This window comes from Megalops cyprinoides, chromosome 23 (assembly GCF_013368585.1).
Source record: "Megalops cyprinoides isolate fMegCyp1 chromosome 23, fMegCyp1.pri, whole genome shotgun sequence".
Taxonomy (NCBI): Eukaryota; Metazoa; Chordata; class Actinopteri; order Elopiformes; family Megalopidae; genus Megalops; species Megalops cyprinoides.
The window spans coordinates 614891-633408 of record NC_050605.1 but is presented as its reverse complement, the minus strand read 5'-3'; the positions used below and the strand labels follow the sequence as shown (position 1 = coordinate 633408).

At 40.7% G+C, this 18518-nt stretch overlaps 1 protein-coding gene across 1 annotated transcript in view; it reads right to left on the bottom strand.

The window, feature by feature from the left end:
- The window catches only part of LOC118770626 (anoctamin-4-like), a 93955-nt gene that overhangs the window by 56780 nt on the left and 18657 nt on the right, over positions 1-18518 (bottom strand). The window contains exons 5-8 of the mRNA XM_036518390.1: positions 14917-15099; positions 13465-13601; positions 5068-5220; positions 2831-2931 (exon numbers count right to left, since the gene is read on the bottom strand). Of these exons, the coding sequence (XP_036374283.1) occupies positions 2831-2931; positions 5068-5220; positions 13465-13601; positions 14917-15099 (574 nt within the window). The remainder of the gene's footprint in view (positions 1-2830; positions 2932-5067; positions 5221-13464; positions 13602-14916; positions 15100-18518) is intronic.

Below are 18518 nucleotides of genomic sequence, written 5' to 3'. Positions count from 1 at the left end.
CTGGCAGACACTTTCATCCAGAATAATTTACATGGATTATGTATAATATACTACTCACATATTCCAGCTATTTTACTCATATACTCATTATACTCATATTACAGCTATTTAGACAGCTGGATATTTACACAGCACCTATCTCAAGGGTACAACAGCACATTTGACAGTCAAAACCTCATGGCTACAAGCCCTGTTCTTATGGATTAATTTCCTGCCATGTTTATATGGCACAGGCAACTGTAATGCTGTTTGGCATTATACTACATGAGAAAATGAAAGCATTAATGATGAGAATGGACCATTCAACCCAAGGCTTGTCATTTTTCCTACAGTCTAGAGCATATTTACCACTGTGTAAAGAGATATACTTCCTCATGCCAGTGCAAAATTAACCTCTTTTCTGCTTATTGGAACACAGCTTAATCTTCTGTAGCCAACAAACTAATCCCTTTTAAAATGTAAAAAACAAAATATTTTAAACAGACTCTTCTATATTAAACTACTCCACAACAATGTATTCATTCGCTGTACAGGCCGTTATTCAACTTAATTCTGTTTTCAGTAATTCTGTATGAATATACACTGAATACTGAGTCCCTCGTTTAAACACTCTTCAGCCAGCTCAAACATATGCTGGTCCAATGTATGTCTGGATCAGGTACAACCCAATGTTCCTAATTAATTCTGGGGTTTCTGTTTTTGATTCCCTGTTCAGCATTTTGTGACAATTCAGTGATAACAACTGTAAAAATTAGGATGACTACAACTGTAATAATTCAGATCCAACACATGAATTTATTTGCTATCTACACTCTAACCAGTGAATCCACCACTGTCCTGAACTGGCTTTCCTTGGAGGACGTGCGCTCAGAATCATGGGCCAGGTGTTTTCCCTCTAAATTGCATATGACTGTGGCAAGTGATAAATCAGACAAAAGCAGCAGTAACAGAACAGTTACATTTTTATTGTAATAATTACATTATTATATTAAATTTCTCTTGTGTAATCTTTCATTATTTATCTGTCCCTTAGAGTTCACTCAATATTGTACCTTCCAAGAGGCATCTTTTCAATATTCTGTCTATAAACGAGTTCAGTTTCATCTCGTGTGGCCTACGAGATAGCAATAGAACCAATTCACTGGCAAGATTGATCGAATAATTCTCACTGAGTTTCAGTTTGTAAATGTGTCTCTGGGAATTTCACAGAAGCTGCTTTGCTCACAGCTGAAGGTACAAAGATTGTCTTTGGGTCTTTTTTCAGTACACAGGGAATAATAATAATAATAATAATCATCATCATCATCATCACCATCATCATCATCATCATCAATTAAAGCAATTACGTGTGTTTTGTAGTAAAAATGAGGGGTTTACACTGAATAAACAGTCTCTCTGCACTGTGAAGTAAGAAAACAGTTATTCACCAAGTTGTTGATGAGTGGCAGGTTGTTTCTTCGTGCAAAATAGATTTGGGGTTTAAAATTCAAATAAGAGGCTTTTGACCCTGACGACAAGGGGTGTATACAGAATATGAAGATTAGAAAAGGGTTAAAAGAGCCTAGGTGTTCTGTTTATTTGGAATATAGCTGTTTTACACTACAATAAAAACCATAATAAAAATATACAATCTTTTGTGATACAGACATACCCCATTCTAAACAAGAGATTGGTCCGGGTCATCATTATTACTTTACATTGAATGATTAAGAAAAGGTTTTATATGCCCAAATATGAATATGAAAATAATTGAAATAATTGTAAGAATATTCCATTAATGTGATAAACATTATGATTGGTCTTGCTTTGAGTAGCTAGAATGATCTGATTCACAGGCCTCATACAGGAATCACATGGAGTCGTTAGTCAGCTAATGACAGCTCTATACAGTTGTAGCTAAGAAGAGAGAGGCAGTATCAGATTGGGCTCCTCCTATCAGAATCATTCTGACTGAAAAATTTCATCTATATAGCTAGCTACCTTTCTCAAAGTGTTGGCTGTCATTTCCTGTGTGTACCATTGTTACTGTCACCTCATAAGATGCACTTTATAAATATTAACCTTACTCTATAAGTTGCTGTGACCAGTGCCTTTGTTACACCCTCTGCTCATCAAGGAGGTAATCCCAGCCCATGTGCACCTTCTGCCACTTGCTGTTCCATCCCTTAAACTGCAAAACTGGCCACCACCTTCCATATTAGCACCATGTGTTTTCATTTGCCTTTGATTACTGCGTTTCACCAATTAGATCCACCCATTTCACTGAATACATAGACTTGCCTGGAATCCAGGTTGTAGGTTTTTACTGTCTGAAACATATTCAGGCATTATTCAGAATGAGCCATTGTGCTACTCTCATTCTATCAGCTCATCTTAATTGTATTTTTCTATTCTAGCAGCATTCTCTAAGCAGCATTCTATTTAATCATACATGAATTACATAATTACAACATTGTTTATGACATGCCAGTGTTGTGCTCGACAAGCACTGCAACTCTCTTAAACAAATCCAACACAGAGGGCATTATATGATACATACACCTGAGATAGGAGGTGGAATCACTGGGCACTGTAATGAACTGGAGATTGGAGTTACTGCTGTTGTACTCCTGAGAAAAGTAGAGTGACTGGTGCAGTAAATACTCATCTGTATGAATGGACAATGCACATAATGTAGCACTGGAAAAAACATATCCAATAAGCACATATACAATGTCACAAAATAAATTGTATTTAAAAAGATAGTCCTTCACAATCTGTCCTTTTCATCTGATTTCCTTAACATTTACTGGAGTCTAAAGGTTTGACAAGTGTGTGAGGTATGGCCTACCTGAAGGGCATACGGATGTTCATGAGCTCAGCATAACGACAAAGCACCTCCCAGGGTGCATGCAGCTTCAGAAAGATGACATCGCTATGTGTGATGGAGGCCTGGGGACATACAACAGCTTCAGGAAGATTACATCACTATTTGGGAGGCCCATGTGTTTACAATATGAATGCTGTATCAAAATGCATGAGTCCTGCCACCTGATGACCATCATCTCCTCCTTTGGCCAAACAGAAGAAACAAATGTCAGGTCCAAAGATATTTTTCATCACCGAAACAAGACAAAGTCCGAGAATAGAGATGTACAGTGCTGTGCAAATGTATTTGCCCCCTGACCAATTTCTGACATTTCTTGCACGTTTGTCACGCTCATCCATTTCAGATCAAGCAAACCTGAATATTATACAAAGATAAAACACAAGTAAACACAAAATGCAGTTTTCAGTGCCAATGTCATTTATTAAGGGAAAAAAAAACATCTGAACCTACATAGGCCCATGTGAATAAGTAATTGCCCCCCTAAACCTAATAGCTGGTTGAACCGCCTTTTGCAGCAATAACTGCAGTCAAGCGTTTGCGATAAGAGGTGATGAGTCTTTCACATCGCTGTGATGGGATTTTGGCCCACTCTTCTGTGCAAAATTGTTTAAGATCAACCAGATTGGATGGTTTTCGGGCATGAACAGCCTTTTTAAGGTCATGCCACAGCATCTCAATAGGGTTCAGGTTGGGACTTTGACTAGGCCACTCCAAAACCCTCATTTTGTTCTTTTTTAGCCATTCAGAAGTGGACTTGCTGGTGTGCTTCGGACGTTGTCTTGCTGCAGAACCCAGGTGCGCTTTAGCTTGAGGTCTCGAACTGATGGCCGAACATTCTTTGCCAGGATTTCTTGGTAGTGAGCAGAATTCATGGTTCCATCGATAATGGCAAGTCGCCCAGGTCCTGAAGCAGCAAAGCAAGCCCAGATCATCACACTTCCACCACCATATTTCACTGTTGGCACAATGTTCTTTTTATCAAATGCAGTGTTCTTTTTGCGCCAGATGTAACGGGATGCATTTCTCCCAAAAAGTTCAACTTTAGTTTCGTCAGTCCAGAGGACATTTTCCCAAAAGCTTTGGGGATGATCAAGATGCTTCTTGGCAAAAGTGAGTCGGGCCTTGATATTCTTTTTGGTCAACAGTGGCTTTCACCTCGGAACTCTTCCATGGATGCCATTTTTGCCTAGTGTCTTTCTGATGGTGGAGTCATGAACATTGACATTAACTGTGGCAAGTGAGTCTTGCAGTTGTTTAGACGTGGTTCTTGGATCCTTTTGGACTTCTGCAGCTAGTCTGCGCCGTGCTCTTGGAGTAATTTTGCTAGGTCGGCCACTCCTGGGAAGGGTCACCACTGTGCCATGCCTTCTCCATTTATGGATAATGGCTCTGACAGTGCTCCGCTGGAGTCCCAAACATTTACCAATGGCTTTGTATCCTTTCCCAGACCGAGACATCTCTATAATCTTCTTTCTTGTTTGCTCCTGAAGCTCACTGGAACGCGGCATGATGATGTGTGTTCAGTATGGCCTACCTCACCTTGTCAGACAGGTTTTATGTTAGTGGTCTCCTGATTGGAAATGTCTGGCAGCAATCAGTCCTGGGTGTGGCCATGAAATTGAACTCAGCATTCCCCAATAATAGGATTTATCACAATTACCTCACCTTTTAACAAGGGGGCAATTACTTTTTCACAGAGGATCATGTAGGTTTGGATAGGATTTTTCACTTAACAAATAAAATCACAACAGGACAACTGCATTTTTTTAATACTTGGGTTATCTTTGTGTAATGTTTGAATTTGTTTGATGATCTGAGAAGGTTAAGTGGGACAAAGGTGCAAAAAGGTAAAAAATCAGTAAGGGGGCAAAAACTTTTGCACAGCACTGTATATGCTAAGAAAGGAAGGAAACCAACATAAGAAAAGAAGTACCTCTCACAGAAAATAAGAACAGAGATGCGATTGAAAAAGACTTTCTGGCCAGCAGACGATCCAGCTGGAGATCCAGTCTAAGAATATTTCCAAATTACTACTGGCCTCCTGACACATGCGAGTCAGCACAAACAGCACCTACACTCAGCGCCCTGCCTCATTGCTCCTACTTTCCTGTGTGGAAACACAGCAGTCATTAAAATCCTTCAGCAGTGTGCTTCCAGTGTGTTTTTACACTTTTAAATATTCTGATTTCGGCATTTACCTCCTTTTCCATTTGAAGACCCTCTGCTCGAATGTTCCTCTCAAAGACTTTTCGTTTCTCAGATTGTGGATTAGACTTCCTGTAAACCAGAATGTAATCGATGCGGCACTTCCCATCACTGAAGTACAACCCACTGGACCTACTCCTACCTCCCTGTGGAAGACAACAGACAACCCAAGGACAACATTAACTAACAATCAACCCACCACAGGGCTATCAGCATTGTCCCTGCTGGTGCCTAGTGTCATTCTTTTCTTCATGTTCTAAGAAAAGACATCAATTTTAAGCAAATATTACAATTTTTGTTGCTCAAGCAACATGTTTTGGTGAGCCAAAAGCATATTGCATCATGTTGGTATCTGTGGTCAAAGACGGGGAGGATGACACAATGCCACTACTACTGATCTGAGACCAGAATGTCCACTTTGAGATCAAACTGGTTAGGATTGTTTAAAAGTAATCAACTCAAACTGCATTGTGTGGAGGGAACACAATATTTGGTCTGAGCACCCAGGGATAACATCTTGAATTTTTAATATGATGTTCCTGATGGTTTACCACTGGTGGAGATGACACCTCTGCATCATTGCATTGTAGAAGGGACAGACGTGTTTAGTTTAACAATTTTGCTGTCACTCCCTGGGGTGCAGTCAGGGCAGGGGCTGTTATCTCACCCCCCAGAGGAGAATTCCCCCTAACTGTATAAGAGAAAACCCAACTGTAACGTAATTTGAACATGCTGTAAACTTCATATCTTGATGATGTTCCTGTGGATGACTGAAATAAAGCTCCTTTCTTTCATTATGAACATCAGGTCCATCTCTTATTGAACACAGAAACCTTGCTATTACATTGGACCTGATATTTATCAACAGGTAGAGGCCATCTTGAGGTACCTGTGGATCTCTCATGTTGAAATATGAGGTGAGGATATGAATTTTACCATCTCCATAGCTGGATAACAACAGAGAGAAATATGGGAGTCTGATACCCCTTTACCACCAACGCGAACTAGGTGCTAGTTCTGGGCTGGTGCTAGTGCCAGTTTGGAGTTGCTTCAACTTACAAACTTTCTAAGGACCGGTTAGCTTTTCCATGGGCTAGAGAGCCACGTCATTACGTCATTACATCACTGTATACCAGTGGCGGCTGGTGAGCTGGAAACAGGGGAGGCTGAAACATTACCTTTAAATCTATCATTACTTTCAACCTGTTCCCCTTTACCCCCTTGATTAACAATAAAACAAATAATTCACAGAATAATTGACACCAATGCGTAAATAGAATAAATGATTATGCTGGCGAAACAACGCAGATTGTCCGTAGTTTGTGCGCTATTGCGAAAGCTACAGCATTGAGGTTGTTTAATTAACAAGGATGGCAATTTGAACAATTAAGTGGCTGTGATGTGTCATGAGCATTTAATGTAATTTAAATCGATAAATGCCATTCTTGTTAATTAAACAATCTCACGTTGTAGCTTTCGCAAGCACACAAACTCCAGACAATCTGCGCTGTTTCGCAAACAAGGTGATGTTTCAGCCTTCCCTGTTTCCAGCTCACCAGCCGCCACTGCTGTATACGTCTGTATACGTCTCCGCTTTCCCGCTAGCGCCAAGCTAGCAGTGGTGACTGGTGAGCTGGAAACAGGGAAAGCCCAAACACTACCTTTAAATCTATCATTACTTTCAGCCTGTTCCCCTTTATCCTCCTTGAATAACAATAAAACAAATAATTCACAGAATAATCAACATAATCGCATAAATGATTATGCTCGCAAAGTATGCTCGAGAGTAAATGATTATGCTCACAAAACACCGCAGATTATCTGGAGTTTGTGTGCTTGCGAAAGCTACAACGTGAGATTGTTTAATTAACAAGGATGGCATTTATCGATTTAAATTATGTTAAACGCTCATGACACATCACAGCTTTTGTGAGGTCTGTGTTCTAAACGTTAATGTTCATTGCACTTAACCTAACCTAAAATATTATTCTCAGTAATTTAAATCAATTTAACTAAATTTAGCCCCGTTCTGTAATTTGAATTTTGTAACACAAGAAAGCTATAATGTGACACATTTAAAAGAAAGCTTTGGGATTAGTTGCCACTTAATTATTCAAATTGCCATCCTTGTTACTTAAACAATCTCATACTGTATCTTTCGCAATAGCACACAAATTTCAGACAATCTGCGGTGTTTCGCGAGCATAGTGTTTCTCTATCTTGCAGCCACCACTGCAAGCTAGCCAGCGGGAACAAACAACAGTACTTTAAAAAACAAATTTGTTCACTACATTTTATACAATGTTAGCCTTTTATGAATCCAAATGTTAAGTGACATCAGTAGGTGAGTAAATGGCAGAAAGTTTGTTAGCTCTGACTCAATTTTTGAGAAAATTGGAGAAAATTTGTGGGAGGAGTAGCGAAAAGACTGTTTTCATTAAAATTCAAAATGGCGGACAACCAAATATGGTGGAAATGAAAATTTTACATCTGTTCAACTTGACATGACGGGTTGGGATCACAATATATAATCCAGAAATCGATGGTAAGCCATAAATCACTAGAAGTACTTTAAAAGTGTGTTTTAAAAAAAGTCTATGACTAAAATGAATGGGGAATTTCACTTCCGACACCAGTGTGACATAGCCACCTCGGTACTCTATTACTAGCTATGCTTGCTTGGGTAATGTTAGCTGACCAAAGGCTAGCTAGCTAGCCACCACTGTTACGTTCGTAACATTGAAGTGAGAAATTAGTAGCTCACTAAGAAGAAATACATAGCTGGCTGGCAACAAGGTGCAACATTTGAAAAATAAATCTCTTATTTTTTCCTCTATTTAAGCAGACTAGCTCCAAACCAGGCCCGTCGCCAGAACAAACCCAATGGGGGGGTATTTGGTTTTCACGGGGGGGGGCACACATTCGGCACATAATTTGAGCACTAAAGCCTAGTTACTGCTAACCCAAACACATGCATATGCACACACACAACGTGGTTAATAGTAGGCTATTCGTACACTCGGACTGCATGTACAGACAAGAAAAAACCACAGAAATGAATGGTTTATAGGCTACTGTTACAGGTCATTTTTTGAAGTCCAGCGACAACAACAAAACAATGTTGTTAAATTATGCTTTAGTTATATTAGTTGCACAGTAGCTACACATCTGTTGAAGGGCCTAAAGGCTTACCCTGATAATACCACAGTAATGCATTTTCTGCACATGTGGACTCACTCACCATTAGAAGAGCTGAAGTCGACGAGATGTACAGTGGAATCTCCTGAGCGCCTTTTCCTTCCATTCACTCAAGCACTTTCGTGTGAGGTCTCTCTCAAAGGCAAGTTGCACCAGCCAGGCCTTTTGTGAATGCAGCATAGACCGACGGTGGTCTGTGAAGACATTCCCCAAAACTGAAAAGGAGTTCTCACACATAGCAGTCGAAGCACCCAGGGTTAATCCGAGTCACACTGCAGTCGTTACACTTGGCATGGCTTGCAGTGTGTTGTGGTATGTTGAGAGCAGTTTTTGTGTTGTCCAATTCTGCTTTTCCTCTTTTCTGATTTTTGTTGAAATAAACTGCTTGGCAACTATACACCCCGCTTCAACGATAGTTGACTTTGTTAATGCCATGATGTACTGGAGTGAGCGGGGATCCAAAAAAATGTCATTTTCTGGATTCAAAGCAGCCAGTGACCATGCAAGTTCTGTGTTGCGCTCGTTGAAGCGATGGTCCATCTCTCCAAGAACCGTGTCAATTTCTCTGCCAAGTTCTTCTTGCAGCAACTGTTGCACGCCACCATGTTTCCCAGCCATTACTGAGGCTCCGTCAAACACCTGACCAAGGATTTTTGACGTGCCAAGTCCAGCTCTTTCTAGCCCTGCTTTTATCAAATTGGTCAGTGTTTTTGCATCCCCTGCATTGGCTGTAGCGATCGTGAGAAGTTCTGTAGGTTCGTTTGATTGGGATACAAAATGAACCACAACCAAAATGTTTTCACATCCAGTCGCATCCTTCGTCCCATCCACTTTAATAGTATACCACGATTCGCCTGTTTCCTCCACAATGGCATCAGTCACCATATTACTTAAAATGCTGATCAGTTCATTCTGGACGTCAGGGCTGGTATAGCTTGCATTACGGGGAATATCCTTTACTATTTCAGGGAGTTCAGGGTCTTTGTGGATTGTGTAGTTTAACAGCGAGAGACAGAGACCACTAGACCCTTCTTCCATGTCGTCAAAACTATCAAGACTTCCCCTGAAAGCTAACTGATTCTCTGCGAGGAATCCCACCACATCAAAAAGAGATGAGACATAGTACCTGTTTTTACATATCTGGTCAGCATGGATGAGTGTGGAAGTTTCCTTGCTGCTACTGATGTGATTCTCCTGTTCCTTCCATCTCGGCAGCCATATTGAATATTCCTTTGAAGATGAGTGTCTGTGGAAGCCTTTGCCTCTTTCAGCAGCATGTTTCCAATTTTGATAGTAAATATCACTGTAAATATCAAATCCATTTGGGAACAAGCACTGTTGAACATTCTGCATGGGTAGCAAAACGCTGCATCTGCTTTCATGCTATATTCCAGCCATTCAAGGCTCTGATACCATGTAGACACAAAAGACCGATTCCTATTCTGAAACAGCCGGACAGGGTGTAGTTGTAATATTGGTTGGTTAGGGTTATGTTTTCAAAGATCACCAGGCCCAGGTTGAAGAGGTGGTCCACTTACAGGAGCACTTGACCCTGATTCAGCAGCAGCTTCTTGAGAGGACGGTGGTGCTCCAGCTAGCATGCTAATGTTATTATTTACATCTTGACATCCTGCTGTCCCTCAAGTGATGCAAAACTGGGTGAAGCATATGCCACTTCATTTTTGTTATCAGAACCTTTGTCTTTCAGTCACTTTCTAATATCCATTATTACTACAGGTCCTAAGTAAAAAAAAAATAATCATAAAATAATAATATAACCTTTAGGCTAACCTACTATACCCGTTACCCGTGCACTGCTGCTGGTTCAAAGGTCACTAATGGTACGCTTCCAATTTCACTTCGCTCGCTCTGATTGGGCGAAATCGGAGTGAATCCAGCAAAGCGAGCGAAGCAAGCGAAACAGAGTACCGAGGTGGCTACGTCACACTGGTGTCGGAAATAAAATTCCCCTTCATTTTTGTCATGGACATTTTTTTAAAAAGCACTTTTAAAGTACGTCTACTGATTTATGGCTTACCATCGAATTTCCAGATTATATATTGTGATCCCAACTTGCAACTTATATATAATTACATAATTTCATTTTTTAGCTTATATGCTAGTACAACCACGGGCTAAAAAGTCCCATAAAACCACAGAGCTTTCTCATTCCCCCTCTCCGGCCTTGCTAGCTAGAGTGTGGGCTAATCATTGCTATTAGCTATCACTATAGCAGCTAACTTGCAAGCTCATTCGTTAGCAGCAATGGTGTCGCTTAGCTATATTCTCCTCTTCTTTAAGGATGAGACCCGAAGTTTTCAGCAGGGCGAAAACCATTATAAATCAGGGCATGTGGAGGAATTCAGTTGTTTTGAAGGCCGTATCACTGGTTTGGTCAGGGTGAGCATGAGGGATAGACCTACAGGGTGTTGGTGAGTGCAGGCCAGTGTAACGTTAGGTAGCACAGCTAACCAGCTAGCTAGCAAACAAAGTCAGGTTACCGCATCATCACCCATTGAGCTTGCTAAGTGGACCGATTGTTAACCCACGATTTTGAATAATGAAAAATGCCGGAAGCCTTCAAGACATAGAGTCAGAAACACCTTGATGTTTAAGCAAAAAGATAATTCTGCTTACATGTATAGATTTGGGCACGTGACTTGAGTGAAAATGCACATTTTCAGTTAGCTACATTTGATAGACGTCTCTCTGATGGTGTGCTTACAGAGATAACCTTCATGGTTTCCATGATTTAAAACTTTGCCGTGGGGCATTTTGGAAACCTGAAAAATTTGCAGTCGTTCACATACGTACGGTGGCTGCAGTCCGGGACAAAGCACTGAACCATTTTATAACGACTACGGTTGTTAGCTAGCTAACTACCAACTGTCGTCATCTTCGCTACTGTGTCTTCCACTAGCAAACCTAGCTGGGTTCAGAGCCAACGGTTTTTTAAAATGAAGATCCCAGAATGCCTCGATGAGATGGTGATATCTGATTTGTCAAGACGTCCCGCCCCCCCGCATGGCTCTATTGGATATGTCGTTCGAAAAGTGGACTACAAAATTAACTACAAGTCTTAAATCTTAACATTTCCGGAAAATATTGAAACATTTGAGTCCAAATCAGGGGCGTTTCTACCCATTGAAAAGATCAGGGGAAAAGATCAAGTCAAGTTTGTCTGGGGCTTGTCTTTTTTTTGAAGGGAGATCGGCATCGGTAGGTTGGGGTGGTTATATCTACCTTTATAATAAATAAATATTATCACACCTTCGGACGCTGCAAGTCAAGTTCCGCTCTGTTACACAGTCTGTCTGTTGTTTTGCTATAAACACCTCCTTTTTCAGGGCGAAAATATTTGGGGCTAGGTTTACAATATTCGTGACATTCTCTAGAGAGGTGGGAGTAACAAAAAAATCTGACCAAGATGGCGGAGGCTAAAGGCGACATGTATATGAATAAAAGATGTATGGGCAACCATTTGTGTCATGAACTGTGTCACGTAACCACATGTTACATGAACTTAATCGGGGCCAGAGCAGTAGAAAAAACTCTCAGCGGCTCTGGTTAGGGCAAATAGACCACTGCAGACCTTCATTTAAGCACTCAAACTTTTGAGCTAGGTGACTCGCTAAAGCCAAAATGCTTGCTGTTTTTGCGACCATGCCCCCAGAGCGAAAAGTCGTCGGGCGAAATTTGCGAGGTGTTTCACTGTGTGGGAAGCCTAGCGTAACGTTTGTTCTTGCTAGATGATTGATTTATTTCCTTGCATCACTTTTGCGCATTATGTTAATATAAAATATATCCACGGTGTATTATTATTATTGTGAATTAATACACAAACACCCCCCCCCCCCCCCCCCCCATAGCGACGGGCCTGCCTCAAACTGCCTTGGTGGTAAAGGAACATGAGTGCTCCACCCAGAGGTACAAACTCTAGTATGTCAAGAAGAAACAATTGAGTAGTAAAGAAATACAATTGTCTATTGTGACAATTGTCTATTGTATTGAAGACTACGTTTTGTGTCCTGTTGATGGTGCTGTTTAAATGTGTCATTTTTTTTCCTGAAACTTGTGCTCATTCTGTTGTTCACATGTCAATTGTGTTGTCTGAAAACTGTCCATCAATCCTGTTGTTGAAATGCATTGATTGTTTTGTCTGAGAGTTGTGGCACCTGTGTTATTTTTGTCATTGCTATGTATTCACAAGCTACTGTGATTACAGTTGACTCTGGGACGCTTGCATGAATTCTGTCTCAGATTCTGGAGGACTGGACGTTTTCTCTTAATTCCAATGGGAGCCCCAAGTGAGACTGCGTAAGTTTTAGCAACCTAAAATGCCTTGTCAAATATGTCCCTGATCGTTTTGTGTTGAACCCATCACTGCCTCAGGGTGTAGGGCTGGGCCTTGGAAAGCTCATGTAAATTTTGTTGAGGACTATTGAGGCTGTGTGTTTTGTGTTCACACCAATGTGAGCCCCAAGTGAGACTGCGTATAAATAATAAATATAGCAAATAGTCTTGTAGGCCATAGTTCACAACCTGGAGCACTCAGTAGAAGTAGCCATACAGTCCTACACTAATGTCCACCTGCTTCTCAGAACCCATAACTAATTTCCCCTAACTAGAGATGAACACACTGAATACACTGCAGCTATCAGTAGAAGCAGAGTGTGTTGCATACAATCCTTTTTTTACTGACTTACTGACTTTTTATCTGATTTAATACCTTGTAATGTATGTTTCTGGTATAGAAAAAAAAGAAAAAAAGGAAATGTTTCTATATACTGACATGACAGAGATTAAACAGATGAATTGGAGTTCTTTCTGAAGTAAACAAAAGAAACGGCATTGAAAAATTATAGACATGCTCTGCGTCCCTTTTCCAGAGTCAGTTTTACATTTATTGATGTATTCTTCACATGGAAAGCAACAAACCTACTGTACATGGCAAAATAAATGGGAACTTTGCATGTGGAAAAGTAAGTTATTGAGTGGACAATGCGACAAGCTCATCGCCCACATATGGCCTCAATTTGTGGCTTTGGTGTTGTAGGGGATAATGCCTCATGAATGTGCATCACCCAGAAGAATGTATGCTCTGAGTACTCTGAGAGGCACTACATGAATACAGTTTAAATAATGATGCCAGATACATTGCTGTCTGCTTGCTGAATAGACCATGTACTGACCTCTGTGGCGTGGTCCAGTGTACTGTGTTCAGTAAGACTGCTATTTTGAGTTCCAGGGTTCAGTAGGGAGTCCTCATCTTTGGACAGGCTGTCTCCCCCCTTTGTTTCCTCCAGTGAAATATTCACATCCTTAAAGACTGAAAAAATGATAAGTGTGTGGACAGAATGATAGTGAAAGCATTGATAGCATGAGTAAAGCAGCAGGAGAAAGAAAGCAGGAGGAATCTGTGGCTGCTGTCTCTTGCTTCAGGTACTGTTGAGAAACCAAATAGAATACAGGTGAGAATACTTTAGAGGGCCACTGTGTCAACCAAAAGCACCACTCATTTCTCACAAGGGGGTCAACCATTTCCATCTAGTGGGCAGACCATTTCTCACTAGTGGATGAATCATTTCTCACTAGTGGGTAGATTAACAGTTGTAATAACCCTGAGTCAAAATTATATTAATAATACATTTTATTAAGGTATCTTGGAAGGGTGGCGTATCTAAGTCAAACTTCTCACTATACACAACCTCACTGAGCCCAATCATTCAGGCACACAGCTTCTCCTACTATTGCTATTCCGATGATACCCAGCTCTACCTCTCATTCCAACCTGATGACCCCACAGTCTCAACATGGACTTCTGAGCCGCTCAGACATCTCAGCCTGGATGAAGGAACCTGGGGTAGTGATGACCAGCTAAACTTTACCAACCACATCGCAATGACTGCCAGATCATGCATATTTGCACTGTACAACATCAGGAAAATTAGGCCTTACCTATCTGAGTATGCTGCACACCTCCTTGTCCAGGCTGTTATCATCTCAAGACTGGACTACTGCAATGCTCTCTTGGCTGGCCTACCTGCACGCACCATAAACCCTCTGCAGTTGATAAAGAATGTGGCTGCGCATTTGGTTTTCAAAGAGGGCCCGCATTATACCTCTCTTTGTCTTGCTCCACTGGCTCCCTGTAGCTGCCCACATCAAGTTCAAGGCCTTGATGCTTGTGTTCAGAACAACCAACAAAACTGCACCTACCAACCTGAATGCACTATTCCAAGCCTATGTACCCTATTGACCACTACGCTCTGCTACAGAACGGCATCTGCTGGTCCCGTCATATTGCAGCATAAAATCACTATCCAGAACATTCTCCGCCATTGTCCCCCGATGGTGGAATGAACTTCCACACTTCATCTGTTCTCCCTTCAGTAAACATCTTAAGACACAGCACTTCTGTGCTCACCTGATCATCGGTTCTGGTAGAATTCTGCCACCAGCATTCTGAACAAGTTGTAATCTCCAAATGCTTTCTTTGACAACCCAGTAAAAATGCATTACAGGAAAGACCTAATTCTAGTTTTATCCTGTAGCACTTAAATGGCCAAGGTGACTAGAAAATTATTCTGTCTTTTTGAGTTGAGTCGGCCCACTCAAGTGAGGGGTGGGGTTTGAACACTCACCTGAGAGTGGAGCTTCCTCATGAGTCGCTGTGGAGTCGGGGGCTCCTGAGGAAGACCCTTCCATGGTTACTGGTGGGGAGCTGGTTACCACTGCCATGCAGCGGTGCAAGGGATGGTGGGGAACACTGCGTATTTGGGGGCTCTGTCTCTGAAGTTCTGCCCCATGAATAGATAGACTTACTCCTGCAAAAGAGGGGCAAGGCTGACTTTGTGCTCTAGTTTCTGAAATTGCTAAGACACATACAGAACATCTATCCTTTGTAAACTCGTGTGAACCAATCAGCACCTACACTGCTGATGTTCAAGTCATGTCCATAACAGTTCATTCAAATTAAGTTTCTGACTTCACTGCTCATGTAGTGGGGTAGAGAGCAGGAGAGTGCAAAGTCACAGAGAGGTGTTATTAAGTCTATTTTTAAACTTCTTTATTAAACTTACTTAGTTTAGCTAAGTATTTAAAATACTAAAAATTACTTAGAGTTTATCTTTAATCATCAAACAAAAGACAAAATATTACATTTCATCAGCTTGTTTTCAACCAAAGCACAGTACACTCATTGAATAAAGGTCTATTCAAAAAATAAATTAATCCCACTGTACGTAACATTTTGCCGCTTAACAAACGAATACAATACAGGCCTTCTTTGTTGGAAAAAACAGTAATATATCTGGAATATACAGTGAATAAAGGCTGTACAAGTAAACTAACAAAACTGTTCAACAAAACAAACAGTTCTTTTTGGAAGAATGGAGGGTAGTTAGGCAAAAAGTTCTTCCCATCTAAATAAGTAAATTAATTCTCCATTCAAGCTTGGTATGTGTGGTAGCCTTAAAACCATTTACTGCCATTGTGCCATTAATTGAAAATTAGATTGTAATTAGAGTAAATAGAGTAATTACAGAAATAAAAACCTCTTCCACCATACCCACACACATGAATACCACCGCTATGACATTACTATTAAAACCCAACAAAGATCCAACTCACCCCTCTAGCTACTGACCTCTTTCACTAATGAATACCGACTTGAAAATTATCACCAAAGCGCTAGCAACCAGAATAGAAACAGTCATCCCCACGTTCATTCACCCAGATAAGATAGGCTTCATAAAAAATAGACACGCCACAAATAATATATGCAGACTTTTCAGCCTAATCAATATATCACAACAAACCCAACAGAAAACCATTATCATTTCACTTGATGCACAAAAAGCTTTTGACAAGGTAAATTGGTCCTTTTTATTCAACACATTACACAAGTTTGGTTTTGGAGAGTCGTTCATCCACTGGATTAAAACACTGTACACATCACCCAGAGCCACCATTAACACTAACGGAATCACTTCACCAAGTTTCACACTGCACTAGGGCACAGACAGGGATGCCCACTCTCGCCTTCTCTCTTTGCTATTTTCATTGAACCTCTCGCAGCAGCAATACGACAGAACAGCCAAATCCAAGGAATTCAGGTAGCCAACACACAACATAAAATCAGTCTATATGCAGATGATCTACTACTCTACTTACAGAACCCATACGTATCACTTCAAGAAACTTTCAATATCATCAATAAATTCTCAAAAATTTCACATTACACTATAAACTGGAATAAATCAGTCGTATTACCCCTCTCAGAGGATGCCCGGGATTCTGGAGCTCAGGACTCTCCCCTCTCTCTTCACACTGGCAACATCAAGTACCTAGGGGCTAATATCTCCCCCAAACTCCCTCTCACACTCATCGGAAGGATTGCTGCAGTCAAAATGAAAACCCTACCCCAGATTAACTACCTATTTTCTATGATCCCCACTACCCCTACAGATAAATGATTTAAAACACTCAATTCATTAACAACACAATTTTACTGGAAAAACCAAAAACCCAGAATTTCACTCTCAACACTACAAAATAAAAAATCATATGGTGGGCTCGAGGCACCAAACTTCCTTCACTACTTCCTCGCAAATCAATTACATTACTTAGTCAAATGGATCCAAATACACAAATACAATTACCCCTGGCTGGATCTAGAACAAAAACAATGTACAAACATCTACAAATTGCAGACCTCCCCTTCCTCCCACAATCAATCAAAAAATCTAACTACTGTAAACTCATTACTATCTCTACAACTCTGACAGCCTGGTGGAAAACTAATCAAATCACTAAATCATCACTAGCACTAAATAAGTTCACCCCACTCTGGCACAACCCAGACTTCATGTTACAGAACAAACCTATTTACTTCTCCACATGGGCACAAAAGGGAATCACACACCTTCACCACCTGTTTGAGAATCATCTACTCATATCATTCAACACACTCATACAGAAATATGGGGTTGGGAGAGACCAATTCCTTCAATATCAACAACTTAGATTCAGAATTAAAGACAAAACCAGTTTAACCAACAACACATTACAACCCTCTCAATTAGTTGATGAACTCATGAAAATCAATAACTCAATAATAAAAAAATTAACCTCCAGACTATATATACTGATCTCCAACTCAAATAATATAATAACAATACCAACAACCAAGTGGGAAGCTCTAGCCCTCTCTCCCAACCCTGATTTCTGGGAACAGATCTGTAAGAATACCTTCTCCATGACCACTAACACAAACCTGCAGCTCATACAATATAAAGTCATTCACAGAACTCACCTCACTCAAAGTAAAAAGTTAAAAATGGGACTAGCCAACACAGATATCTGTTCACAATGCACTTCAGGTAGCACAGACAACTATCTTCATGCCATCTGGCTCTGTCAACCAGTTCAGTCTTTCGGATCACGGTTACTGAGACACTCTCCACCATCCTGAGCTACAGAATCTCACCATGCTCAACACTCTGTCTCCTTGGTGATATCTCCAAAGTTCACATCCCATCAAAACTCAGGAATCCGTTGCTCATTTCTCTAACTGTCGCTAAGAAAGTAGTCCTCCAAAACTGGAAATCAAGGAAATGCTGTCACATCACTCACTGGACTAATCTAATTTCAGAATACATTTCAATGGAAAAAAGTAATGCTCACAAAAAGAACCAAAGAACTATCAGCCTTTGAAGACATTTGGTACCCATTTCTAACTTTTCTAAATTCAATCCAAGCATAACTACAAGCCGTGTATATTACCAGACACATACCCCCCTGCTACCCTTTTTCTGGCGCTCCACTCCCCCCACCCCACCTCACCCCCTGACCCCTAACATTCCTACTCTCGGTTCACCCCCCCCCCCCCTTTTAACATAGACACATCACTTACACTCTTGCAGAATATATCTGACAACCTCTTTCAGCATCCCTAAACCATGACCACCCAATGTGAATCATAGCTTACTTTACTCAATCTCTAATAACTTGCCTCTTCATGTTCGTCAACTGTCTTGTCTAGTCCCGTCCTACTCGTCCCGTCTTACTCGTCACTTTGTTTTTTCTTGCGTTTTATTTCATTCTGTATGTTGTGCTATACACAATCCCCCCCTTTTATGGATATCCATAAGTATATTATTACAAATGTATTGCCTTATTAAAAATAAAGTTGTCCTCTGAAGAGGGGTGGTAGTGGTGGGTCTTAGAGAAAAAAAAAGAAAAA